The 27486-nt window shown below is 35.5% G+C and overlaps 1 protein-coding gene across 2 annotated transcripts in view; it reads left to right on the forward strand.

Moving 5' to 3' along the window:
* Positions 1 to 27486, forward strand: part of LPGAT1 (lysophosphatidylglycerol acyltransferase 1) — a 79795-nt gene that overhangs the window by 30202 nt on the left and 22107 nt on the right. For both annotated transcript variants that reach the window (XM_065936255.1, XM_065936254.1), the window contains 4 exons: positions 7033 to 7151; positions 12602 to 12697; positions 15422 to 15695; positions 19027 to 19153. In XM_065936255.1, coding sequence (XP_065792327.1) covers positions 7033 to 7151; positions 12602 to 12697; positions 15422 to 15695; positions 19027 to 19153 — 616 coding nt within the window. The remainder of the gene's footprint in view (positions 1 to 7032; positions 7152 to 12601; positions 12698 to 15421; positions 15696 to 19026; positions 19154 to 27486) is intronic.

Below are 27486 nucleotides of genomic sequence, written 5' to 3' on the forward strand. Positions count from 1 at the left end.
ATGTACTCTGCATATAAGTTAAATAAGCAGCGTGACACTATACCGCCTTGACGTACTCCTTTTTCTATTTGGAACCAGTCTGTTGTTCCATGTCCAGTTCTAACTGTTGCTTCCTGACCTGCATACAGGTTTCTCAAGAGGCAGGTCAGGTGGTCTGGTACTCCCATCTCCTTCAGAATTTTCCACAGTTTATTGTGATCCACACAGTCGAAGGCTTTGGCGTAGTCAATAAAGCAGAAATAGATGTTTTTCTGGAACTCTCTTGCTTTTTCGATGATCCAGTGGATATTGGCAATTTGGACTATAAAGTTGATTGGCAGCCCTGCTAGTGGTTGAGGCTTGTCCACACTAAGCCTCATTGTAAGATAATGATTGGAATACTTCACTGGAGAGTCCTAAATGTCAGTATTTTTATATCTTTTCTCATGAGCTTATCAGATTTCCCAGAGAAGACTCTAGCAGTCTCCTTGCTGCCATATCTTGGGGGGTGAGTGGGTAAAAGCTGGGTGTCACAGGGCTTGATCTTTGTTTTTAATAGCACGTGTTCACTCAGTCCTCATGTTGTCTGCACTATTCTCATTTGTTATTTAACTCACTCTGATTTTATTACAGGGTCATATTGACCTCAGTCATTTTGAACTCTCTTAGTGGTTTTAAATGGGATAGAGGTGGGAGTAGGATGTTTGGACATGTGTAGGGTCTTTGGGGTTGTAACGCAGGATGTTGACCAGCTGTGCTGAAAGTTTTGTGGTGCTGGTGACCGCAGGTAGAATTGCTTCTTCTGAGATACATATCTTCCCTTTGGGAAACTGTCTAGGTTTGAGGTAAAGCAAATCTTTAGGTTTGAGGTGAAACAAATCTGTCTAGATTTGAGGTAAACCAGTTAGAGTTAATATCAATTATCTTTGACTTTCCTGCTCTTTCTTTTTCCAGTCTTGCCAGTGGTGATTCAGATTATATTGGTATTTGAAATTATAAACTATTTTAAAATTTTGTTTTAAGCAAGTGGCTAAAGTAGAAGTAAGAGGTCTAGTTAGGAGGTCACTTTAGAAGTCCAAGAAAGAGGTGTCGATGGCTTGGCCTAGAGTAGAGGTAGTAAAGAAGGAGCAACATAGAGGTTGCAGGATGTGTCTTGGACGTAGAGCTCAAAGGACTTAGATTAAATGTGGAGAATTGAGGAAAGGAAGGAATCAAAGGTGGCCTTAGATTTTTGTTGAGTTGGTTGGGTAAATGATGATGTCCTTTGTTGAGATGGAGAAGTCTAGGGTAAAGAACTGGTTCTGTATTGAGCATATTAAATTTAAGATGACAGCATCTGGGCCTAAAAGCAATATTGATTCTTTTTTCTTAGTTATCCTTTGCCTCTTTAGTCTGGGTTATTATTTAACTGTCAGGCAAAAAAAACCCAACTTGATTCTTGGCTTCTGGTCCACTCCTTATTGTTGTTGTCCACTAACCTTATTTGTCCTCAACAGTTGTTGTTGAGAACAAATAAGGTTAGTGGACCTAACCACTAACTTGTTCACCCCATTTCCTGGTATGATCATGGGCAATGTCAGGGGCTGTGTGGGCAGTGTACCTGTTTGTTCCTCTCCTCAAGGTTCCTCAACGCCATAAGACACCTGCAGTTACAGCATGATACAGTGGTTTTGAATCCCAGTTCCTCTACTTCCTAACCATGTAACTTTGAAGATATTGCTTAACCTTTTGTATTTCATTTTCTTCAATTGTAAATTGTGGATAATAGTGTCTATACCTTTGGGATTTTTGTGAAGGTTACATAAGAAAGTAATGTGAATTATTTTCTATTACTAATCATTAATGCCTGACACATAGTAAACATTCTATAAATGATAGCTATTAATATTATTAGTATTTAATTGTATATCTATTTAAAATATATGCTACTGTTATTCTTTTAGTTACACAACCCTTCCAAAAGCTATACCTTGAACCTTGCCACCTCAAGTTTAACCTCTTAAAGTGCCAAAAAGGGGTGCTGACCACAGCTTCCCAGTATGTTCAGTATTCTTAAAAACCTTGCTGCATAAATTCCAGTGATTCTTGTTTATTGGCATACATTAGATTCTCCTGGGGGCTTTCTCAAAATGCCTGGACCCTATTTGTGGAGGTTTGAATAGGATGGGTAAGGGTGGGCATAGAGGGAGGCTTCAATGATCTCTATTATAATAGCCCTCCCTCTGTTTTCTTTTAATGAATCACTCCCTTACTTGCTTCCTCCCCTCCTGTCTCCTCTCTGTTAATCAGTACTGTAAGCTGTTTTCTCATAGCCACCGGCAATGTCCTCTCTCCTTTTTCATCTTCCTCTGCTAACCCCTGACTTTGGATGAGTCCAGTCTAGTCTGTCTCCAATCTGGGCTACTGAAAGCCACAATTCTGGAGTTTCATGAGATTCTTTCACGTGTTTTTTTTTTTTTTTTTTTTCTCTCTAATCTTTGCTATTCATGTTAGAATACCTGACCTTATGTGAGTGACACAGTAGTTGTATGACTCACTTAATAGTGATTTCAAAGGGAACTTCAGCTGTCATGTAATCTAATTACCCAGGGTGTCTGTGATTCTATCAATTATATCTCGTTCATTTCACAGTAAGTTTGAATAGCATAATGATATCATTATGTTTCTTAAGTGAAAAGCTGAGGCACAGAATCATAAAATAGTTTGTGCCATTAGCTTGCTGATATTTTTTTTGATTTTTGAAAAGCAAGTATGATTATGATTGTGTTATTATGATTGTATGTAAAAAGCAACCTTTCTTCTCCACATTATTTCTGTTTTGTGGATCAGTATAACAACTTTAGCAGCAATGTTTTTAAGGAATTTGTGATGGTTTAATTGTTGTTTTTACTTTCTTTTTGAGATATGAACTATCCTGATCAATTCTAGTCTATAACTTTTGGGGAGATTTATTAATATGTGTGTATGTGTGTGTGTAGTAGGTAATAATCTTTGGTTTTGGTTTTTAATAAGAATTTTTAAAAATTCAGTTATAACTAGGGAGCTTTTCTTCCAGTTTTTACCCATTTGTTTTTCATTCCCTTTGGAAATAGTGGACCTGACCCAGTTCTTTTTTGAGAATTCATTTCACAGAACAGTATGTTAAAATATTTTTTTTGTTACATTGTAAGAACTGGCAGTCATCCATAGTTTCTGTTCTTTAACATGAGAATAATTCTATTCCTTGGTTAAGATACTGGCTTCATTATTATACGTACTGGTTTGGATAGCAGGCTATGATTTGAGGAACACAGCTATTTCATACACAAAATAAATGTTTTTCTCTGCAAGCATTTTTGAATCTTGATTTTGTGTAACAGTGATCTTTGAAGTACATAATGGTATGGTAAAAGTATTGGTAAAAGAAGAATGCCATAGATACTAGAAGTGAAATTTATTGTTGAATAAAATTCAGCTTATTATAAAATATAGTGTGACTTTATTGCTACATCAGGATAATTTTAAAAAAATTATCCAACTACCTTCCCTTGTTTGATTTAGTATTCATGTAAGTCTTAGTATAATAAATTGACATTTAGTTCGAAAAGTAATTTTAGCTAAGTTGTGGCAGAGATAAAATATGTATTGGGTTAACTCTTAATGATTATACCCTTAAACTATTTGTAGAAATGAACATTTAGAAACATTTGTAATATTTAATATTAGATTTCTCTATAATCTTCTGGGTGTTTAAAGTACAGTGTTGTTCTTATAGTTGGTTAGAAAAAAACTATTATTTGAAGAGAATAGAATGGAAAAGCGAAATGAGGAAAGTTGAGGAGGGTGGGATATATTAGTTTTAGAGGGCTTCCATAACAAAGTGCCACAAACTGGGGGACGTAAAACAACAGGAATTTATTATATCAGGGTTCAGGGTTAGAAGTCTGAAGTGTTGGCAGGGATGTTCTGTCTGATGGCTCTAGTGGGAAGGATCCTTCCTTGCCTCTTGATCACTTTGGTTGGTTGTCTGCAGTCCTTGGCTTGCAGACGCATCACTGCAGTTTCTGTCTCTGTCGTCACATGGCATTCTCTTTGTGTATCTCTGTCCAAATTTCCCTCATTTTATAAGGACACCAGTCATATTGGATATAGGTTTAGAGCCCGCCCTAATCCACTCTGACCTCATCTTAACTTGATTACATCTACAAAGCCCCTGTTTCCAAATAAGGTCACATTCACAAATTTTGGATTGATGTAAATTTGAAGGGACACTATTTAAGCCAGAACAAAGAGTTCTAAATTCAATTTATATTTTGAGATTTGAAACTAACACACTGGATTTATCTACTTTATATCTAACAAACAGTAAGATGCATTTTATGTAGAAAGCTTATTTTTATTTGGAGTTACATTTACACGTAGGCTTTCCTGCGTCATAGGCCTAAGTATCTAGTATTTTCCATTCATGTAGCAGAAATTGCTTTAAAAGAATATTTGGTTATAAAACATCAGTGTGGAGCCAGAAGGCTTTCCACATTACCTCTTAATAGTCCAATATTTATAGAATTGAATTAGACTTTTCTTGTGTTTTAACTGCCATTAGAATAATACTTTTGCTCGTATTCATTTTATATCCACAGTGCCTGATGCTGTTTTATTGACTGAAGAATGAGTTAATGAAAGAATAGGGTGTGCATGTGTGTGTTCATTGAAGGGTTGTTGACAGAGGAGTAATATGGGAAGTTTTCACTTAGTAAATATAGTCTCTGTCTTTTTTGAAAACTCAACTGGTAGCATCCTTCACACAGTGTTCTGCACTTTGCCTTTATTACTTACAGTATGTCATTTCATCAGTTCAGTTCAGTTGTTCAGTCATGTCTGACTCTTTGCGACCCCATGGACTGCAGCACACCAGGGTTCCCTGTCCATCATCAACTTCCGGAGCTTGCTCAAACTCATGTCCATCGAGTTGGTGATGCCATCCAAACATGTCATCCCTGTCTCCTCCTTACTTCAATCTTTCCCAGCATCAGGGTCCTTTCTAATGAGTCAGTTCTTTGCATCAGGCGCCCAAAGTATTGGAGCTTCAGCCAGTATCATTTCATATTAGTGTATAGATGCTATGATTGTATAATATTCCATTGCATGGATATATTATAATTTATTTAACTAGTCAACTCCCCAGTTTTCCCCATCAACCACCATTTTAGAAACTTCTGTGAATTTGAGCTGCTCTGTCTTTTTAGTTGCTTTCATCTTTGCTCTTATAAATGATGCTGCAGTAAAGAGCTTTGCATATGTGTCATTTTACACGTAAGTATGTTTGTAAGATGAATTCCTAGAAGTGGAATGGCTGGCTAAAAAGATTTTTACATTTCTTAGTTCTCATATAGATTGCCAGATTGACTTCCAAACTCTTGTACCAATTTATACTCCCACCCCCCCCACACATACAATGTATGATATATCAGCTGTTCAGATAAGTTTAAGTAAAGTTAGCTTGTCAGCTAAACTTCACTGGCAACTTGGGAAAGGAAAGGTCACTCTGAAGGAAAGCTGTTGCCACTGGACTGTCCCCAGAGTTCTACCTCTGTTCCTTAAAGATTACTTGACATCTGTAATGTGGTTTCCATTCTACATTCGTTTAAGAATCTTAAAGTAAAAGGTTTCAGCACACAGTGTTAGCTACTTGTGTTTCAGTAATAACTTCTGAGAGAATGATTATGCAAGTAGATACCACAGCTGATTGAAGGCAAAAGAAGAAGAGGGCGGCAGAGGCTGAGATGGTTAGATAGCATCACTGACTCAATGGACATGAGTCTGAGCAAACTCTAGCAGATAGTGAAGGACAGGGAAGCCTGGTGTGCTGCAGTTCATGAGGTTGCTAAGAGTTGGACAAGACTTAACAACTGAACAGTAGTAACAACCACAATTGAAGATATGTTCAACCTAGCTGAAATTCCCTTAATACAAATTTTTAAAATGAAGACATAGATGCTTTGCTTAGATTTTAATAGAAAGAAAAAATTAGCAGAACTCTTTTCTCAAATGATGTCTTAAGAGGAGCTCCGCTATACTGGGGTGACAGTGAAGTGTGGCTGCGGAGGAGTGGGGGCTGGCAGAGATAAAACAGGTGAACTCCAGGTCTCCTACCCCTGTTTCCTCCAGAACTATTACACACAGGGAGCCCAGCTTCTTTCCACATAGCAGGGAGTGAGATGAGTGATTACTAGTGTATATTCAGCCTCTGGTAGTTTGTGTCAGACATATGAAGAACCTAGAAGCTTCTCCATAGAATCCTGATGTTTGAAACTGATGTTTAATTTTATCTTTTGTGTGTGTAGTAAGTGTGCTATAAAATGAGGCATACCTGCTTGGAGATATCACTGTTTTCCTTACAGTGTACATAGAGGTTTTGGTGCAATGATTTTTCATCTGGAGATTTTTAATAAATGTAACATCTTTAATTAGTTTTCTTATAAAAGGAAAATGTTTACACATTTTATAATATTTGCATATTTTATTCTAAAGTAGAATTTAAGGATCTTTGGGAACTGCCTCCCAATGAAGATCAGTACTAATAGTTTTGAATTCATTCCCCCAGACTTTTTTCAATGTGTTAAATTACATGTAAATTTTATTCCTTCTTTGAAAAAATGGGATCATATTATATATACTGTTTTGTGATTTGTTTACTTGATAAGAAGTCTTTTGAGGTTAGTGTATAGAGATATCTTCCGTTCTTTAATGAATTTATGCTCTTTCATTGTATGAAAATTATCCATTCCCATTGGTGAACTAACTATCCTTTATGCATATTTTTGCCCATTTGGACAAATGTTTCTGTAGAATAAACTCTTAAATTGAATTTCTAAATCAAAGGTATAGCCATTTTACATTTTCATGGATTTTTTTGGGTCTCTCTAAAATATGAACATCCTGATTTTTCTAGGAAGTATACTTTTAGGAAATAAACTTTCAGAAGTTTTAATGTGCACCAGTGTTTCTAACATAAGGTTTCTGGAAATAGATAAATCTTTAAAATGACAGCTTTGAAACTTTTTGTCCTTACAGTGATGGAGTGGGGGGAAGATATTAAAACAATTTCAGAAGATGAAGCAGTCATGTTGGTGAACCATCAGGCAACAGGAGATGTGTGCACCCTGATGATGTGCCTCCAGGACAAAGGACTGGTAAGCCATACTGAAGGCAGAGACAGACTGCAGGAAAGAGGGGTTGACAGAGGGTCAGCTGAGTATCTTACTACAGTTGGGAATATAGACTTACACTTTAATATGCTTACTTTTCCTGAAAATTTAGAAAAATCTTGAAAAAAAAATATATTGTGTATATAATTCTAAATCACTCTAAGAGAAATTTATAGACTTAAAGAAAACCAACTGGGATAACGCAGATTATACCTCCATGCAGCTTTTTTTTTTTTTTTAAAGAACTGAAATGAAAGCAAAGTTAATATGGTTCAACATGGGGCTGTCTTGAGGTGAGTGGTGGATTGCCAGTTTGAGAAATCCAACCACATAAGACTGAAGAATAAAATTGGATGGGGAACTAGGTGATCTTGGGGATTTTTAGCCAGAAGAAAGTAAGGTAGATATTGTTTTGAATCTCACTTAGAAAGCAAATTGAAAGGAAAGATAGCACGTCCGTTTTATTCAGTGTTTTGGGCTGTGTTTGAACTGTTGGTTTCACATTGCTTGTATTAATAACTAAAATATATCTATAAAGTGGGAGCATATAAAAGTCAATCCTTAACATTAAAAGAATTAACACCTTAGGAGAAGGTAAAGAGGTTATGTTCATAGAAAAGTAAATAAATAGAAAGTATATAGAATTAATGGAGTTAGTATTTGGCCTAATAATGAAGAAACCAATAGGTATTTTATCAGTGTTTCATGTTCATGGTCACCAACTATAAATATAGAAGAACATCATCCTATAAGATGTCCTCTTAAAGGAACTGATAAACTAGTGATATGTGAAGAGAAGGAATAGCAAACAATACTTAATTACAAAGTGAGAAGTATTTGGTGGAAGGTGAGCTCACCATGTACTTGGTGGATATAGAAAACTTTGTGGAGAGAAGGACATAAACTTGACCTGAAAGGTTTGAGTAGAACTTAAGCAGAGTAGTGAAGCAAGGGCCTCTTCCGTAGTGAAATAATCGTGGCCAAAACCCAAGGCAAGAATACACCTGGTGTGTTTATGTCCTCAGAGTTTGATTCAGCAAGTCAAGGGTCAGAAAATGAGATGAGAGTAAATGGAAAAGGTTTAGTTATTATGAAATCTGTTTTTGTTGTTTATCTGAGAAGCAAAGGCATTATTTTGATAGAATGTAGAATAAATTCAATAATTTCCTATATTCAGAATTGTTGAAATAACGTCACTGTATAGATATATTTGCATTTATAATAATATATCACCTGTCCTCTAAATTATTGATATTAAAATTTTGTAAAAACTAGTTTTTTGGACTTCTCTGGTGGTCCAGTGGTTAAGACTCTGCTTCCACTGCAAGGGGCATAGGTTCAATCCCTGGTTGGGGAACTAAGATCCCACATGCTGTGAGGTGTGGCCCCCCCCCCCCCAAAAAAAAAACCCTATTTGGCTTTATATCAAGGAGAACATTTTTATTCTTACTGATAAGATACTTATATTTATAGTGATTTTTCTGAGGGCCTATGATGTCTTCCATTGGTTTTTGAGTCTCAAAAAGTGCTTAAAATGATAAGTATACATATCCTAACTTTGGTACTCTTAACTTCAGTTGGCAGAAATGATGACTGTATTAGTCAGAATATAGGTAATCTGAGATTCACCAATATTGTGGACAAAAGAAATTTTGGTTTATTTGTTTGCTTTTGTAAAAAGATTTTAGTTAGTTGGTCTTCTGCTCATTTTTCTGTCCAGAATTATTCCCATTTTCAGATTAGTTATACTAAATATTTTTTACCATCTGATATTACTAAATAATGTGAAATTTAGAGAATTTTTATCTTGTTTCATAAAGGAGTGGTTGAAAAATAAAAGGTAGAACATTATGATCTCTACCTCCTACCTAGTAAGTGTGGGGCAATATTAATTTATACTCACAAGTAGAAATGTTTACTTGATTAATTGCATACTCCGTGGGCACTTTCAAAGAAAGAAAGCTAATGTCAGTTTAAAACTGGCCCACTAGGGCTTCCCTGGTGGTTCAGATGGTAAAGAATCTGCCTGCAATGCAGGAGACCCCGGTTCAATCCCTGGGTCGGGAAGATCCCCTACAGAAGGAAATGGCAACCCATTCCAGTATTCTTGCCTGGAAAATCCCATGGACAGAGGAACCCATTGGGTTGCAAAGAGTCGGACATGACTGAGCAAGTAACACTTAAAAATATTAGTTTAATGGTGGTATAAGTGTAATATAGCTTTTTTAATTCAGGAATTCCTGTGGTGCCCGTCATTATTCCTCTGTGGAGCAGGGGCACTGCTTGCATTTTGGTAGGACAGCACTGTTGTTCTCAACTGTCCTGCTGGAATTGTTTTCCTTATCCGGCTGCAACCTACTGCATGCTAGTAGAACTCCCTAGCTATTGTGACAGCCAAAACTGTCCTCGCAGATTTCTAACCTGGAGAACCATTGACTTTACTAACATTTCAAAATGATATAAAGAATGGAGCCATTTATGTAAGCCTCTCCAGATGTTTGAATATGTAGAAAATCCATGCTTATGGGTAAAGGATAATTAGTGTAGAGGATAAAGCACAAGCTGGAATCAAGATTGCTGGGAGAAATATCAATAACCTCAGATATACAGATGACAGCACCTTTATGGCAGAAAATGAAGAAGAACTAAAGAGCCTCTTGATAAAAGTGAAAGAGGAAAGTGAAAAAGGTGGCTTAAAGCTCAGCATTCAGAAAACTAAGATCATGGCATCTGGTCACATCACTTCATGGCAAATAGATGGGAAAACAGTGGAAACAGTGGCAGACTTTATTTTCTTGGGCTCCAAAATCACTGCAGATGGTGACTGCAGCCATGAAATAAAAAGGCGCTTACTCCTTGGAAGAAAAGTTATGACCAACCTAGACAGCATATTAAAAAGCAGAGACATTACTTTGCCAACAAAGGTCCATCTGGTCAAGGCTATGGTTTTTCCAGTAGTCATGTATAGATGTGAGAGTTGGACTATACAGAAAGCTGAGCACCAAAAAATTGATGCTTTTGAACTGTGGTGTTGGAGAAGACTCTTGAGAGTCCCTTAGACTGCAAGGAGATCCAGCCAGTCCATCCTTAAAGGAGATCAGTCCTGGGTGTTCATTGGAAGGACTGAGGCTAAAGCTGAAACTCCAACCAATACTTTGGCCACCTCATGCAAAGAGTTGACTCATTGGAAAAGACACTGCTGCTGGGAGGGACTGGGGGCAGGAGGAGAAGGGGACAGCAGAGAATGAGATGGTTAGATGGCGTCACTGACTCAATGAACATGAATTTGAGTAAACTCTAGGAGTTGGTGGACATGGAGGCCTGGCGTGCTGCAGTGCATGGGGTCACAAAGAGTTGAACATAACTGAGCGATTGAACTGAACTGAACTTTGTTCCTTGGAAATACCTAGCAGTGTTCTGACAGACAACCTGTAAAATGTTGACTGAGTTGACTCAGGCGGCTTGTGTTTACTGACTTCCTTTTTTCAGAATTATGAGTCAAAGAATTAGTTATATTTTCTAAATATTCTAGTACCTTTTTAAGAAATGTCTCTAAAGTGAGGGGTCTTGCCCTTTCATGGCAGCTGATGATAAAACTAAGAATTTTCATTTCTACTAGTAGAACTGTATTGGGCATGTAATATATATTTATTGACTTGTAATATTTCTGCTAAAATAAGTTAGGACAGAATTATCCGTACAAATCTTAGAAGACAGCTTGACTGTCTTATTGAATTTGTTTTAGGTTATTTTCTAACTGAGGAGGTAAATCCGCTATAAATGTAAGATTAAACATAAAAACTAGTTACTTTAGTGTTGTTATATTAAACCCAGAGATCAATAATTTGCAACCACACTTCATACTGTGTATAAAGCTCAAAGATTTTACACGTTGAATCCACTTGCTTTTTGTTTTGTTTCTTGGGAAACTTTTCAGTAAATTCCATTTAGTTCAGATCTCAAATTTATTTATACAAAGTAGTTATCATTACAAAGCAAAGCAAGATTAAACATGAGATGTTGGTAATTATTTTATTCTGTATTAATTGATTTGAAAATCAATCTTCCACTGGGCATGTGTCTTTACTTTTTTTAAGTTATTTTATATAGTAAAACTGGTGGAATAGGAGTCATGCAACTGAATTATTTAGTAATGCTGAAAAATTAAGGCAGAAGCTCAAGTATTATATCATTTGTGGGGTTTTATGTTTTTGTAAAAGCAACACATGGGTGTCAGTGCTTCATTTTTTCCTTATGTGTTCATACAATTTTGTGCTTAGAGATGGAATTTAAGTTTGTTATTCCTGTAGGAACTGAAGTAGAGCTCTGTTGTAGTCTTGATTGAGGCTTTATTTCACTTTATTTAAGGCTTATAACAAGGGATGCTATTATCTCAGCAGGGGAGAGCAATTAACGAATTAATTAACTAGATCCTGTTTACACTTCTTTTTAATTTTGAAGTTTTGCTTCTCCTGCTGATACAGTATTAGTTCTTATCAGCAATGGATACTCTTATCAGCAATGGATAATATTTTTGTGTTTAAGAAACAGTATTTTTATGGTGGTAAAGAGTATGGCTTTGTATAAACTAACAAATACACTTCATAGTAGAATGTGTAAATCACCCTATCGAATTAATTTTTTAAAATGTACAGTGTATTTATTGAGTAAATGAATTGTTCTTTTTGTTGAACATTTTTATATTTTTGTATTTATATCTTTATATTTTTTGACTTTTAATATTTTAACCATTAAGGTAAAGTCACATTTTATAAAGCCTTAAAAAAAATGTTAACAAAGATATTAAGGCTTTTATAAAGCCTTAATAAAAATGTTAATCGCTCAGTCGTATCTGACTTTGCAGCCCCATGGACTGTAGTGCACCAGGCTCCTCTGTCCATGGGATTCTCCAGGCAGGGATACTGGAGTGGGTTGCCATTTCCTCCTCCAGGGGATCTTCCTCACCCAGGGATCAAACCCGGGTCTCCTGCCTTGCAGGCAGATTCTTTACCATCTGAGCTATTAGGGAAGCCCTTACAAAACCTTAGTGCTTATTAATTAAACTCATAGCCCTCATTCGATAATTTAGGCATATTGTATTGTTTCAGAATAACTTTACAAGTTATGTAAGAATTACCAGTGATGTTGTTTACGTAGAACAAATTGGAAATCATTAAGTTCAAATTTAAGTTAATTCAGTTTTATCTGTTACCCAGTGATGTATATATGTGTGATTTAAGAATCCAAGACTTGGAATCAAGACCTGTAATTTTTCATGTAGCACTTTATTTGTAGAAATAGCATTAGATTTTAAATATTTAGGTTAATGAAAAGTATGGTTGGATGATTATGCTTAAAATTTAGATACTGGCTAGACTATACTCAGTATTTTTTCTATCCAATATTTAATTATTTTTTGCTTTTAAATATTTCAGGTTGTTGCTCAGATGATGTGGTTGATGGATCATATTTTTAAATACACAAACTTTGGAATTGTTTCTCTAATTCATGGAGACTTCTTTATAAGACAGGTAACTAATGAGCATTTTTTTCCATAGTGAGAGTCTTGATCAGTCTGATTCTTTAGTATAAAAAGAGACATCCCAAAACTAATTAAAATAGGTAGAGCCTCTTCTAGTTATCTCAGGGAGTTGGGAATCTGTTCCCTAAAACAGATTGAATTATTTCATTCTGAATTTGAGTAGGCATAAGTATTAAAAATGCAAATATTTTCATCTCTACTCTCCTCCTCCCTTTCTAAACAGTTTTCAAGCACCTGCCGCATTCTCAGCTCTTCTGAGATCACTGTTAATTTTATTTACGAGTCACTGTTACATGACACAGAAGATACCTAAATTAGCAGTTGTGAGATTGTTAAATAAGATTACCAGTAGGGAGAATATTAAATAATTAAATAAATAAGAGAAAATATTTTGTGAATTCATAATATGAAAACTGAGTACATCAGATTTCTGTAAATCCAGAAAAACCTTAGAGGAGAATATAATACATGGCATAAATTTAAAGAATGAGTATGAGTTTGATGTACAAAGATGGATTGGGAATGGATCCCAAGCAATAGGAATAGTTTAGTAGGAAAAAAAAATACTCACCTATCAAAATAGTGTTTCCCTGATATGCTACTTAGTGTCACATGCTTTATTTTCTCAAAACTGGATAACTGAAATGATATCAAGAGTTTTTATGTATGGTAATGCCACACTAATCTACTGTTTATATATTTAGCAACTTCACCTTGGATGGTGTGGTACCTTGTCATATTAATTTATTTAATGAATTGCTGGTGAATCTAATTAAAACTCTTCTGAGAACTGCAAATTCAGAAATAAGCTGAAATAATGTAGAAAAACTTCTGAGCTCTATGAAAATACATATCCCAAAACACATCAACTTTGCTCCAGACAGTTTTATGTACAAAACATTTTTTTCCCATTCTGTATAATTGCTTCGTTCCTTCTGGGAAGGCCCTTGGTTTTTCTGAGCAGAGAGATGGGAAAAAAAGCAGGCTTGGAACCTCAAGAAGAACTGAGAATGAGGATTGGCCACAATAAGACTGAAACAAAATAAGCAGATCAACTTATAAGTGATTCAGAGCAACTTAATGAAGAAACTAACCTAACATCTTAGTGTCGCTGGAGGGAAAGACAGCAGAACTGACAATTGAAGCAGTCTGGGTGGAGTCCAGAGGAAAAGCTGCTTAGGAGTCTGAGGAAATTATTGAATTTATGGTGTTGTAACAGTTGACCTTGTTACCATGATGATCCTTAGGCCTCAAGAAGAGGCTAAGTTAAACTAAATTGTCAGTGAACTTTGAGGAGTTGAAAATAGAAAATAATGTACTCCAAAACATTTCCTTTTTTTATTACAGTGTTTTGCATACTTAAGACTATATTTCAGATTATTGGAGAGACTTACAAATTCACTTATAAAGAGCAAAAATATTTTCCCTGTTAGATAGTAATTAAAATCTATAACTTGAGGGTAAGAGAGAGAGAAAAAATATATTAATATTAAAGAAAATCTCTTGGGCCTTTGCTACTAGACATTTTTAATAAAATATTTCCAAGGATATTAAAAATAGTTTACATGTAGTCTTGGGAACTTAATAAATAAAGTTTAATCATAATCAGTTCCATAAATCAGCTAAGAAAATTGTTACTTGTTTTGCATTTGGAATAATTTAAAGATTGAAAGCATCAAATTATTTGGGGAGCTTCTGTAATTTTGTTGGCTGGAAAATTACTAGCAAATTGATCATACTGAAAGGAAGAACCTTTCTAATATTTAGTCATAAGTTTGGGACTTTCCTGAAAATGCTTCTGAATTCTTTTTTTCAGTATCCAAGTTATCCTCTTTCCTTACCTTCGCTCACAACTGAGACCCAGTCCATCAGAACATTCTGTTAGCATTCAGACTTTTTCCTGGGTGTATGCACCTCTCATCTATATCCTGTAGTTAAATCTCATCAAACTCCCCTGTCCAGACTCTACAGCAGTCTCCTAACTTATTTCCTGCGGTCTTTTTGTCACCAGAGCCAGAAGATATTTAATGTAAATAAGATCATGACTTTCCCTTTTTGAAAACTGTTTAATGACATCCCATCCCAAATTACTGCTCACCAAACTCAAGGCCTTTCTCATATGATCTCCTCCTCTCTGCAATTCTCAGCCATAATGACCTTGTCATGCTCTCTGAAATGCCGAGGTTACTCCCCCCTCAGGGACCTTTGTCTCTTTTGTCCTCGTCACTTTTGTCTCTGCCACTCATGTTCACATGGCTTATTCTCTCACATTATCAGCTCTTTGCTTAAATTTCACCTCCCTGGAGTTGCTTCCCCTGACCCTGTTGCATTTCTCCAGCCTCTTACTCTTCTTCCTAACACTTAACACCAGTTGCATGAATCTTCCGTGAGGGTGTCTTACTTTTCTATCTCTAAGACGTGCCTGGCAAGTAAGTAGAAGGTACTCCGTAAATACTCACTAATGATGAGTGAATAAACTCTCGGGGGCAATTAGAGCAATTTGTTTCTGCAGAGAGAAGGGTTTATTTATGTAAGTGCTAATAACTTCCTTTTGCCACTGTGGTCAAAAGGGGAAGTAAGTAACAGGGTGCAGGGGGAAGTCACTATTCTAGCCTGTGTTTGGGATTTACTCTGGAAGCAGTAATTTCTAGCATTTATGGTCTTTAAATTTCAAACATGCCTATACTTATTATACAATGTATCTACCCTCTAGGGAAAATCTCATCGTGACCAACAGCTTCTTCTTCTTAAGAAGCACCTAGAAAATAATTACAGGAGCAGAGATCGAAAATGGATTGTTCTATTTCCAGAAGGGGGCTTCCTCAGGAAGAGGCGAGAAACCAGTCAGTCATTTGCCAAGAAAAATAACTTGCCATTTCTTACACATGTCACTTTGCCGAGAGTTGGGGCAACAAAAATTATTTTGCGTGCACTTGTAGCACGACAGGAAAATGGAAGTTCAGCAGGAGGAGACACTAAGGAATTAGGTATGATGGTTTTTAGCATTTTTTTCTTTTCTTGGAATTAGAGGCTTTTCTGGAGTTCTTTTTTATATTTATAGTTTTGTTGAATAGAAATAATACTGAGGAAGAAGATGAAAATATAATTTAAAATATTTATTTGTTTGGCTATGTTGGGTTTTAGTTGCAGCTCATGGCTCACATGTGGAATCTTAGTTCCCCAACCTGGAATTGAACCCGCATCCCCTTCATTGGAAGGCACATCCTAAACCACTGGACTGCCAGGGAAGTCCTGAAAATATAACTTTTTAATGTTACTATTTACAAAGTAGTCCATGCTTACAGTAATTTTTTCAAATAGTATAGGAATATATAAGGTCAAAGGTGTCTTTCCCTTCCTATATACCTTTCTCCTGGCCATCCCCACTGCTTCAGCTGCCATCCCTGTAAATATCTTTTCACATTTGTGGAGCATGTAAGTAGTGTAAATTCCTATAAGTGGAATTACTATATTAAAAGATATAGGAATAGAAATGACTAATTTGAAAAACTGTAAGCAAATGAAATTGTAATGATATATATATATATTGCATTTATCAAATTTAGAAAGTTTTTTTTTTAATACAGAGAATGAGTTTAATACATTTGGGCAATATTTATTGAAAGTCTTAAAATTTTGATTAGTTACTCCACTGCATATAATACTTATCAAAATAGAATGATCTGAAATCCTGGCGCAGTAGTTTATCCCAGAATTATGTCAAATGGCAGGAAATTGGAAATAGCCAGAAGAGAGAATAGATATGTAATTATTAAATATCCATCTAACAGAATACAATACAGCCATTATGAATGATGTCTATGGACTTAGAAAATGCTTCTGCTCTATAATATTAATGGAGTAGGAGGAACATAACAACTCTTGTATAAACAATATGAGCTTAAATATGTAAATAATAAGGCAGTAGAAAATTTGTGAAAGGAAAGATTCCAAAATATTAGTGATTGCGTCTCTGAGTTGTAACATTATGGATAATTTTTCCCCATTTCTTAATACTTTTCTGAATTGAAAAAAAAATATTACCTATTACTTTTATGGCCAGGAAAAAGTAAACCACCCTCAAAGATGCAGCTGTCTTGCAGATAGTCTGGTGAGGTATGCAGATCTGCAGCATCTATTTTGCAGACAACGTGAAGGCTCTTTTGAACAATTTTCTCTAAGATACTATGAATGTTTGCTGATAAATTATAAATCAAAAAGCTGAAAGAAACTGACTAGGTCTGTTTCCTTCGTAGCATTTTGCTATTTCTTTTAATAGTCTTTAGATAAAATAAAACTGGAAATGATGGACCCTCAGAAATATGTGTTATTTTAGATGGCAGTAAGGGTCAGATATAAAAATCATGCCATGAGATTGTGCTGAGTTCTTTTATTTGTTTTTTCCAAACAGCTGTCTGGCAGTCAGCTCTCTTGATCTTTCATCATCTATTAAAAAGACAAATTGAAAGAGTCTTTTAATAGAAAAGGAAGGTTCGGAATAGCTTCAAGGCTGCAGAGACACTGTAGCAATGTCAGCCAAGCCAAAGCTTGAAGGCAAAGGTCTTCCAAACAGGATTAATTGCACTAATAAAGGCTGCTGTTTTTAAATAGTTTTACCCAGTCAATATTCTGTAGTGGTCTAGATCCCAAAGGAATGGGTACTTATCATATTGATTACACACAAGGGAAGAAAAATGTTTTGTTTTGTTTTGTTTTCCTTTTGGAGAGAAACAGTCTGTTTATAACCCAAGTGAAATTGTTTATTACTTTTCTTACCTTAGTTGAAATTTTTAGGCCTCTCACCTTCTGAGATGGCCCACACTCTGTGGAGTGTGTTTCTTCCAGGGCTGCACTCGCCTTCTGAGACAGATCACGTTCTGTCTATGGGATGTGTATCTCTCCAAAGAAATCCACTTCTTACCTGTCAAGAAAAAAAAATTTTTTATTCTAATAGATTAGGAAAAATCCCATAAGAAATGCTATAAAACTGTGTACCCCAAAACTAGTTTTACTTTTGTTTTACCTTTTCTTCTCTATGTTTTAGTATTTGTATTTTATTTTATTTTTTTAGTGTTCATATTCACTATTTAGTATTTTATTCTATATAAACACAAACCATGCCTTCATGTTGGTTTTAAACATGTAAACATAAACATGTAAAAATAAAGTTGTATCTGATTAACTTTAAAAGGATTAGTATTTTCATTTTTGTATGATTTAATCAATATTAAACTGAACTCTGGTGATTTTTCCCAACCATTTTATTATAAAAATTTTTAAACATACATAAAAATTAAAAGAACTTTGCAATTTTGCAGTTAGCTGACCAACTAGATTTTACAGTTAACACTTTACTGTATTTGTTTTATCACATGTCTTTCTATCCTTCTGTCTGTTAGTCCATCTTGGTGGTTTTTTTGTTTTTTTTTTTAACACAACTCAAGGTAAGTTGCAGTCATCACTTTAGCCCCAAACATTTCAGCCTGTATGTCATGGGTAGCTTGTTAAAATGTCTCTCTTTACCTAACACTATTCCTTCAGCAATATATTATTTAAAAATTAAATTTTTTAAACTTATTTCTTATATGAGTATTTTTTCCCCTTTAGAATGTTATCTAAAATTTCAAAAGAATTTTAGGCCAGGTTTTAATTATTTGACATTTTAAGTAAGATTTTGTTGATTCCTTCTGTATATTTGGCCTTATGTTTAAAAAGTAAGTCTTATTGTTTTAAAGATCCTTTAATTACTTCAAACAAAGGATAGACCTTTACACTTTAAAGTCTACCTATTAGCATTCTCTGTGAGGATTCCCCTCTCAAGTCTTGCTCAACTTTGTACCCTGAGCTGGGAACAGAAACGGTGTGCAGAGGACTGAAGTAAGCAGAACTTCCCCAGCCCCTCTCACAACAGTAGTTACCACCTGTTGTTCCTACCACAGGATGGACAGGTTTATTGCTTTATTTTTCTATAACTCTTGCCGTAATGGGAGGGGGTTTTTTGTTGTTGGTTTTGAACAAAAGCAGCAACTGAAGATCATGTGTGTCAATAAAATGCTTATTTTTACTGCCTTATTCCAATACTTATTAATGTCTTCCAAGTATCACAAATCTTAGTGTTTGTATTATCTTGCGTTATATTTAGTGAATGGATTTTTTGTTTGTTTCGAGGTCTGCTTTTCACTTTCGTAATGTGATACTTTAGCTTCTGATGTTTGCAAGATGCTTTGTACTTTATATGCTTGCTGCAGGTTAGTTTTGTTTTTAATGTTATTTGATGCAAATAATATAAAAATTGATCCAACTTTATGTTGTTCTCAGACAACAAGTCAAACGGCCTCCAGTGGATAATAGATACAACCATAGCTTATCCCAAAGCTGAACCCATAGATATTCAAACCTGGATCCTTGGATACAGGAAACCAGCAGTCACACATGTACATTACAGGTAAGATCCTGCATTAGTACTCAGCATAAATCCAACGTAAAGTACTGTGTCTATCAGCCATAGGTTGACTAGGTCACCGCATGTATTATTCTAGGCCACAAGGACATCCTGGGGGATAGGAAAAGAAATATTGGTGTTTTGTTTGGCTGTTGGGAGGATTTTGGCTTTATTTTAACCCCTAGCTTTCTTAATTCCAAAACAGTCTGTTTATTGCATATTCTAGATTTGTCCTGTCAGGAATAACACCTTTGAAATTAAAGTAAATGAACATACATGGTACTTCTTACCCACTTTTGGTTTTCTGTTTTGTTTGTTTATTGTTCTCAGAAGAATTGGTTTCTGTTTAGACTCTCCAGTTTGGTTATATTTTATTTTATTTTTTTCTTTGTTTGGTTATATTTTAAAATTTTTAAACAAGAATGAAATGTTTCCAATTAGAATAAGAGATTTAAAATGCAGCATTAGAAATCATATATATACAGATGTGAATAACACAAATAATGAGGTTAGATCTCTTTCTCTTTTAATGTGGGGAGATTGGCCAGAGAAACTAAGCAGCTCTGACTGCTTCAAGTGGGGAAGGTGCGCACAGACAGAAGGCAGCTTGGGAGCTATGAGGTTCACCGAAAAATGATCACTTTGCTTAATGTTGGCGTAGATGTAGGTAGATTTAAAAGTCTATTCATGAATGTATTCTTTTTCTGCCATTAAGCATATCTTATCCAGAACATTACTGTTGGCTCCAAATTACTACAAGCCAGTTTTGCTTCACGTGACATAGAAAATGTTTTTCTTCTTCATCTCAACTGACTTTTTAAAGATAAAGCAACACCCATTCTTAGAGAATTTAATTGAAATGATCACTTTGGTAAATTTGGTGTAGCTAGACAAGGTAGTCCTTTTGCTAGCCACCCCCCCCCCCAACCCCGTAAAATTTAGAAGAGTATACATGTGATTGGAGAAGGAAATGGCAACTCCCTCCAGTGTTCTTGCCTGGAGAATCCCATGGACAGAGGAGCCTGGTGAGTGGTCCACGGGGTCGCAAAGAGTCGGACAGGACTGAGCGACTGAAACAACAACAGCAGTGCATGTGATAGTTGGGCTTCCCTGGCGACTCAGTGGTAAAGAAGGTGCCTGCCACTGCAGGAGATGAGCGTTTGACTCTTGGGTCAGGAAGATCTCCAGGAAGAGCAAATGGCAACCCACTCCAGTATCTTGCCTGGGAAATCCCATGGACAGAGGAGCCTGGTGGGCTACAATCCATAGGGTCACAAAGTGTTGGGCATGACTTAGCGTGTCCAACATGCCTTAGCAACTAAACAACAGGAACAACAACAACATGTGAGAGTCAGAAAGGAATTATTCTATTTTGCTCAGTATTTATCAGATCCCACTTACTGCATGTATTTTAATTTCTCTACTTCAAAAGAAATAATGCAATTAGCAGAAAAGTTTGCAAAGAGTCAATATAATAGATCACTACTACCACTTAAAATGCAGTTCTTTTAGAGCAAATCAAATTTGGAGATAGTAGTGACTAAATGAAACCTAATGCTAGGAGAAACTCCAAGTTGAAAGCACCAAATCCTAACCACTAAACCACCAGGGAAGTGAAACTCCAAGTTGAAAGTACACACAGGTTAAAGAAAAGTTTAACAATTCATAAGTATTAAATTTGTAATAGGTTTCTGTGTATATGAAGTATTTTTATCGTATTTTAAGTAGATTTCACGGAAGGTAGTCTGATGCGAAGAACTGACTCATTTGAAAAGACCCTGATACTGGGACAGTTTGAAGGCGGGAGGAGAAGGGGACGACAGAGGATGAGATGATTGGATGGCATCACTGATTCAATGGACATGAATTTGAGTAGGCTCCGGGAGTTGATGGTGGACAGGGAAACCTGGCGTGTTGCAGTCCATAGGGTCACAAAGAGTTGGACACGACTGAGCGACTGAACTGAATGAACTGAACTGAATAGAAGGTAGTAACTGTCTTTTCCGGTGCAATCATCTTGGAGCCTGCTGAGAATAGCACAGTGTGCCTCTGGATGGCTGGAGCACTCTATTATTATACTGTATTATTATACTGTAACATTGCTGACCATCAGAGTACACTTGGGAAACAATAAAATTGCCATCATTTATTTACCATTAATCAGTGGTTAGGCCATTTTAAATTTCTTTAATGCATTTCTTTTCTCTTCTTGGAAGTTATTGTCAAGGCTACTAAGTGGATTTCACTACCTGTTCTGTATCTCTTTGCAACGTACTGTGACAGGTGTACGGAGATCTCTGAGCAAGAAAGACATTTCCCCTACCAAGTGACTTCAGCCATAATGCGTTAGTACAGTTAAGTGCTTAGAAAACATTTGGTCTTTAGTTAAATAGGAGAAGAATATCCAGTTACCAGAGTGTGCAGCTGAATGTTCTTTTAGATTTTATGTTTCTGAACTGATGCTTAGGGAGAAAAATTAGAAGAATGCAATAGCTAATTTTAACTGTCCTGAAATAAACTGTTCTTTCTTCCAAAAGCAGTTTTCTACATTGTCAGTTCAATTCTTACTTCTTAGGCTTATGTTGATTTTTAGGATTTCTGGAAGAGATGAACTCTAAATATACATATTGTTGTATACTATAGAATACTTTCCTAAAATACCACATAAATGAGGAAGTTAAAATTTGTGACGTGGTTATTTGATTCTATCCTATGAACAGGTAGTAAATAACATGGCCGTAAATGCATTGTTTGAGCACCAAATGATACACTGATTTTTAAAGTGTTTAAAAAGCTACACAAAGTACTATTACTAAGATATATAAGGTTTGTATGGGTTATCGATAAATCCAGTACTAATAAATCAGCATTCTGCATAGATTGGATCTGAACTACTTTAATGGAGAAGGAAATGACAACCCACTCCAGTACTCTTGCCTGGAGAATCCCAGGGACAGAGGAGTCTGCTGGTACAGTCCATGGGGTCGCAGAGAGTCGGCCACGACTGAGTGACTAAGCACAAGTTACTTTAAAAGGTGTCTTTTTCTTTACTTCCCAATGCTGTATGTTATTTAACTAGGGAAATATTTTTTGTTACTATGGATACAACTGCATTATGGATCTCTTTCAAAAGTGAAAGTTGTTTTAAAAGAGGAAAGTGAAAGAAGAAAGTGAAGTCGCTCAGTCATGTCTGAGTCTTTGCAACCGCATGGACTGTAGCCTGCCAGGCTCCTCTGTCCATGGGATTTTCAAGGCAAGTATACTGGAGTGGGTTGCCATTTCCTTCTCCAGGGAGTCTTCCCAACCCAGGGATCTAACCCAGGTCCCCCCCGCACTGCAGGCAGACTGTTTACCATCTGAGCCACCAGGGAAGCCCCTTTAAAAGAGGAACTGAGGCTTAAATATGAGAACCATTTGAGGGGAACAACTTTTTCCTCCCCTTCATATTACAGTCACATCAGAAGACAGCTTATTCCTGTAAAGTAGAAGTGGGCACAGTGTGCTGCTGTTAAGGAATTAGTAGCAAAATTAAACATGAATTAGATTTTAATTACAGGGATAGAATGTTGTAGAGATAAAAGCAAAAGTAACCTGTCCTTAATACACAGGTCTGCTTCACTCCAAATTAGAAAAAGTGAGTTGGAGAAGATGATTCTGTCGTGCAGAAATAGCTTATATTTCTAAAAGTCTTAAAATAAGTTATAACCACAAGTGTAGTGGCATAGATAAATTGCTAAATAGATAATTTAAATAGATAAATCGTTACTTTCATGTCTAATTTGATTGGAACGTTGGTAACTTCGAAGGTGTTCAGTTAGAGACTTTGGGTAGTAAATTATTTTCTGTTTGTAGGAGGGTGGGAATTAATTCAGAAAAGTACTATTTAATGAATATTTTTAAAGAAAATATATTCACTAGCAAGAATGGACACATGTTAACGTTCTGACATATTTGCCTCAGGATAGTTTTATCAGTAAAGAAAATAAAGCATTTCTAGAATGCAGTACTTGTTGAATGTATGAATGCTAACGTTTGTGCTATTTAGACATGGACTGTCCAGTTACAGCAGCCACTGGCCACATATGCTGTTGAGCACTTAAAATGTAGCTAGTCTGATTTGAGATGTTCTGTTTGTATAAAATACACAGTGAATTGTAAAGACTAGTAGGAAAAAGGAATATAAAATATCTCACTAATAATTTTTGTTGATGATATATTAAAATGATATTTTAGATTTGGAGGATTAAAGGATTTAATTTCTTTAGTGTAATTAGATGCTCTCTATTGTGTACTTTGTAAAACATTAAATTTATTTTTAAAAATAAAAGCATGTAACTATGAAAATATGTCACAGAGGGAAAAAAATCTCTCCCAGCATGCTCACATAAATTTTTTTTTTTATATTTCAATATTGTTTTATGTATGTTTATAGTGTAGCTGCAGTTGTAATATGCATAAAAGTTATTTTTATTCTACTTTATTCCACATTGCATTTTAATGAATGTTAAACCTGTACTACACATGTTCTAGATGTTAAGATTACAAATTTTATAAGTATTTTTAAGTACCTTTATGAAGTTTTTACATTTTTAGTGGCTTCCCAAAATCCTGGCTACTAGATACATTTAATTATTTCCCTATTGATCGTAGACTTCTCAGGTTTCATTCTTGATTTTAATAATACTATGCTGAATTCCCTTGTGGCTCAGACGGTAAAGCGTCTGCCTACAACGCGGGAGACCTGGGTTTGATCCCTGGGTCGGGAAGATTCCTCTGGAGAAGGAAATGGCAACCCACTCAAGTACTTTTGCCTGGAAAACCCCATAGACGGAGGAGCGGGGTAGGCTACAGTCCATGAGGTCGCAAAGAGTCTGCATAACTGAGCGACTTCACTTTCACTTTCGTGCTGAATGTCAGTACATACCTATAGTTTATCCTACCCCATGTTTTAGATTTTTTTATAATAGATATATTTAGCCTGTTAGTTCTGATGTTAGATTGGAGAGTGTTATTAAAATTACAGAAAAACTTATTTATCAGAAAAATTACCAACATTTAAAAATAGTATAATATTTTGTTAATGTTATGCATAAACCTATAATATTTGTGATTAATATTATATCACTTTGATTTTTCTTTCTGTTTTTTCCCTTCTTAAAACAAGTTACAAGTTTTTATCAGTTTTGGGGGCTATAATTTCAGAAGTAGTGTTTTCCTCCAAAATTTTTTGTTACGGAAAATTTCAAACCTAGAAATGAAACCCCATGTACTTGTTTTACACTTACAGTGAATGTTGTTTCCTCTGTGTTATTTCCCAGGGTCCAATGGATTATTTTGAAGGAAGGCTCAGACATTATATCATTTTATTTGTAAATGTTTTATATTCTCTAAAATGTAATAATTCTTTTTGTAAAAAACAATATACAGTATCATACCTAAAATATTAATAGTTTCTTAATATTATCAACTATCTAGTCAGTCATCAATTTTCCTGGATTGTCTCATAAATTATTACTATTATTTTTTTTTATAAATTATTTTTTTGACACTTTGGATTCAGTTAACTTGCAATTGATTGATGTATCTCAAGTTTCTTTTGTGTCCAGATTCCTCTTCCTTTTATTTTCCTTGTAGCTTATTTTTTTGAAATACCATATCATTTGCCCTGTAGAGTTCATATAGTTTTTGTTTTGCTGATTGTATCCTGTGTATTCCTCTGTTCGCTATATTTCCTATAAATTTGTGGGTAGGTACTACAACTTCATCAGATTAAGGGTTAAATTTATTTCACAAGAAATATTTTGTAAGTGATGATGCTTACTTCTATCAAAGAGGTAAATAATGTCTGGTTGTCAGAAATAATTTTTGAATGCTGTTATTAGCTTAAAAGTTTCAAACAAATACATCCAGTGCTTTGAGAAAAAAAATGATACCTTCTTATACCATCCCTTTAACCCCAAACAATAATGTCAGAAACTTCAATTTAGAGTTGTGACCTCTTCTGGCATATAACATATAAAGAGAATCAATTTGCCTAAGATACCCTGATAGTGATGGATTAAGAAAGTCCATAGTCTTTTATTGTTAAATGAGTCATTGAAAAAGATTTTTCCCTACTATGTCCCTAACTATAAAGATATTGAAATTGTTCCAAATTTAATTGACAAATGAGCTATAAATCATCCACTGGGATGGTGGATAGTTGTATTAATTAGGGTTCTTCAGAGAAATAGAACCAATAGGATATAGAGAGAGATCAAGAAGAGATTTATTACAGGAGTTGGCTCTCCTGGTTATGGAAGCGAGCAAGTCCCATGATCTAGTATCTGCAAGCTGGAGAACCAGGAAAGCCAGTGGTATAATTCAGTCTGAGTCCCAAGGTCTGAGAAAGGTGGGGAAGGAAGTCTGAAAGCCTAGGAACTAGGGGCACGATGTTCTAGAGCAGCAGCAGGAGGGCTTAGCAAAGACAGTGGACTCCCCCTTCTTCCACTTTTCTGTTCTAGTCAGGCCCTCAGTGGATTAGACGCTGCCCACCAGCATTGGTGAAGCGGATCTTCTTCACTTAAGTCTTCTGATTTGAATGATAATCTCTTCCAGTGGCATCCTTAGAGCATACCCTTATAGCACACCAAACATTGTTTCAGGTAATGTAAAACATTATTATTTATTTATTTATTTACAAATAATGTAAAACATTATTTGGACATCCTTTAGCCCAGTCAGGTTGACACATTGCAATGGCCTATGTAGAAAACCCAAGAAAGTGAGTTCACATCTTTTTATAGAGTTCAGCAATCTTGATATAAAATCATCACAGAAAAATCAATATTATCTCTTTATCCTGACAATACATATAAAATGTGATTTTTTAAAAAGATGCTTATCTGAGAAACAAGAAGACTATTAAGTATTTACCAATAAAACTTAAGATAAAATGTAGAAGGCTTCTATGAAGGAAAATATAAAACTACATTGAAGAACAAAAAAACTGAAAAAGTGGAAAGAGATACTGTGTTCATAGGGGGAAGGCTGAAAAATATAGAGATGTCAATTCTCCCAATCTATAAATTTAATTAAATTTAATCTATAAACTTAATATAATTGTAGTTACATTATATCCAGGAGTATTAGGATCAGAATTCAGGATGTTTTTTCTGGAAACTTGACAGATGGTTCTAAAATTCACTTGAGAGAGTAAAGACAAATGAATAGCTAAGATAGTTTTGAAGATAAACAGGACAGAGGAATTCTTCCTACCAGATGTCAAGGCTTACTGTAATTAAAGCAGTGTACTTTAAGGGTAGGATTAGATCAATGGAAAGATTAGAGAATCTGTATTTACTTGGGAACTTGTGTATGGTTGATGATTTTCTAACTATATTTTCTATATTTGGTAGTTTTAAAGGGGATATTTGAAGCCCGTCGATAGAGATAAAATAGTGTTACTTCTTAGAAACTGCAATTAAGTTCTGAAAAACACAATAAGTGAGACATCATATATCCTATTTCATCCATTAAGATACATATTTTTTCACATAATAATGTCTCTGAAACTGAGAGTCATCTTAAAACCCAGTAAAATAAAGCTTTAGTTATTATTTAATTGGGCTTCCCTTGTGGCTCAGCTGGTAAAGAATCCGCCTGCAATGCGGGAGACCTGGGTTCGATCCCTGGGTTGGGAAGATCCGCTGGAGAAGGGAAAGGCTACTCATTCCAGTATTCTGGCCTAGACAATTCCATGGATGTCCATGGGGTCGCAAAGAGTTGGACACAACTGAACGACTTTCATTTCACTTCTCTTCACATTATTTCATTAGATATTTGGCATGCTGCCAAAAAAAGTAGTTGCTGCCTCTCTCCTCTCCCACTTTACCTCTGGGGAGTGAATCTTTGTACTATTTTAGGCCTTTAGTTTGTTTGTTTTTTACAGTGTGAATGTATTAATTCTTCAAGTTAAAAAATTATTTGAGAACTTACCTGGTGGTTTAGTGGTTGGGAATCTGCATGCCGCAGGGCAACTAAACCTGTACACCGCAACATCTGAGCCTGCACCCTAAAGCCTGCAACCTGCAACTCCTGAAGCCTGCATGCCCTAGAGCCCTGCTCTGAAACAGGAGATGCCACCTCAGTGAGAAGCCTGTGCAACACGACTGGAGAGTAACCCCCACTCGCTGCAACTAGAGAAAGCCCGTGCACAGCAAGGAAGACCCAGCAGAGCCAAAAATAAATAAATAAAATTTAAAAAATTGATTGAAAAAAGAAATTGCCCACAGAATTTAGAATTTAATAATCATCTGAGTAATTGCACCAAAAGCATTTTCATCATGTAGTTATAA

Source organism: Muntiacus reevesi, chromosome 5, assembly GCF_963930625.1.
Source record: "Muntiacus reevesi chromosome 5, mMunRee1.1, whole genome shotgun sequence".
NCBI classification, from domain to species: Eukaryota; Metazoa; Chordata; class Mammalia; order Artiodactyla; family Cervidae; genus Muntiacus; species Muntiacus reevesi.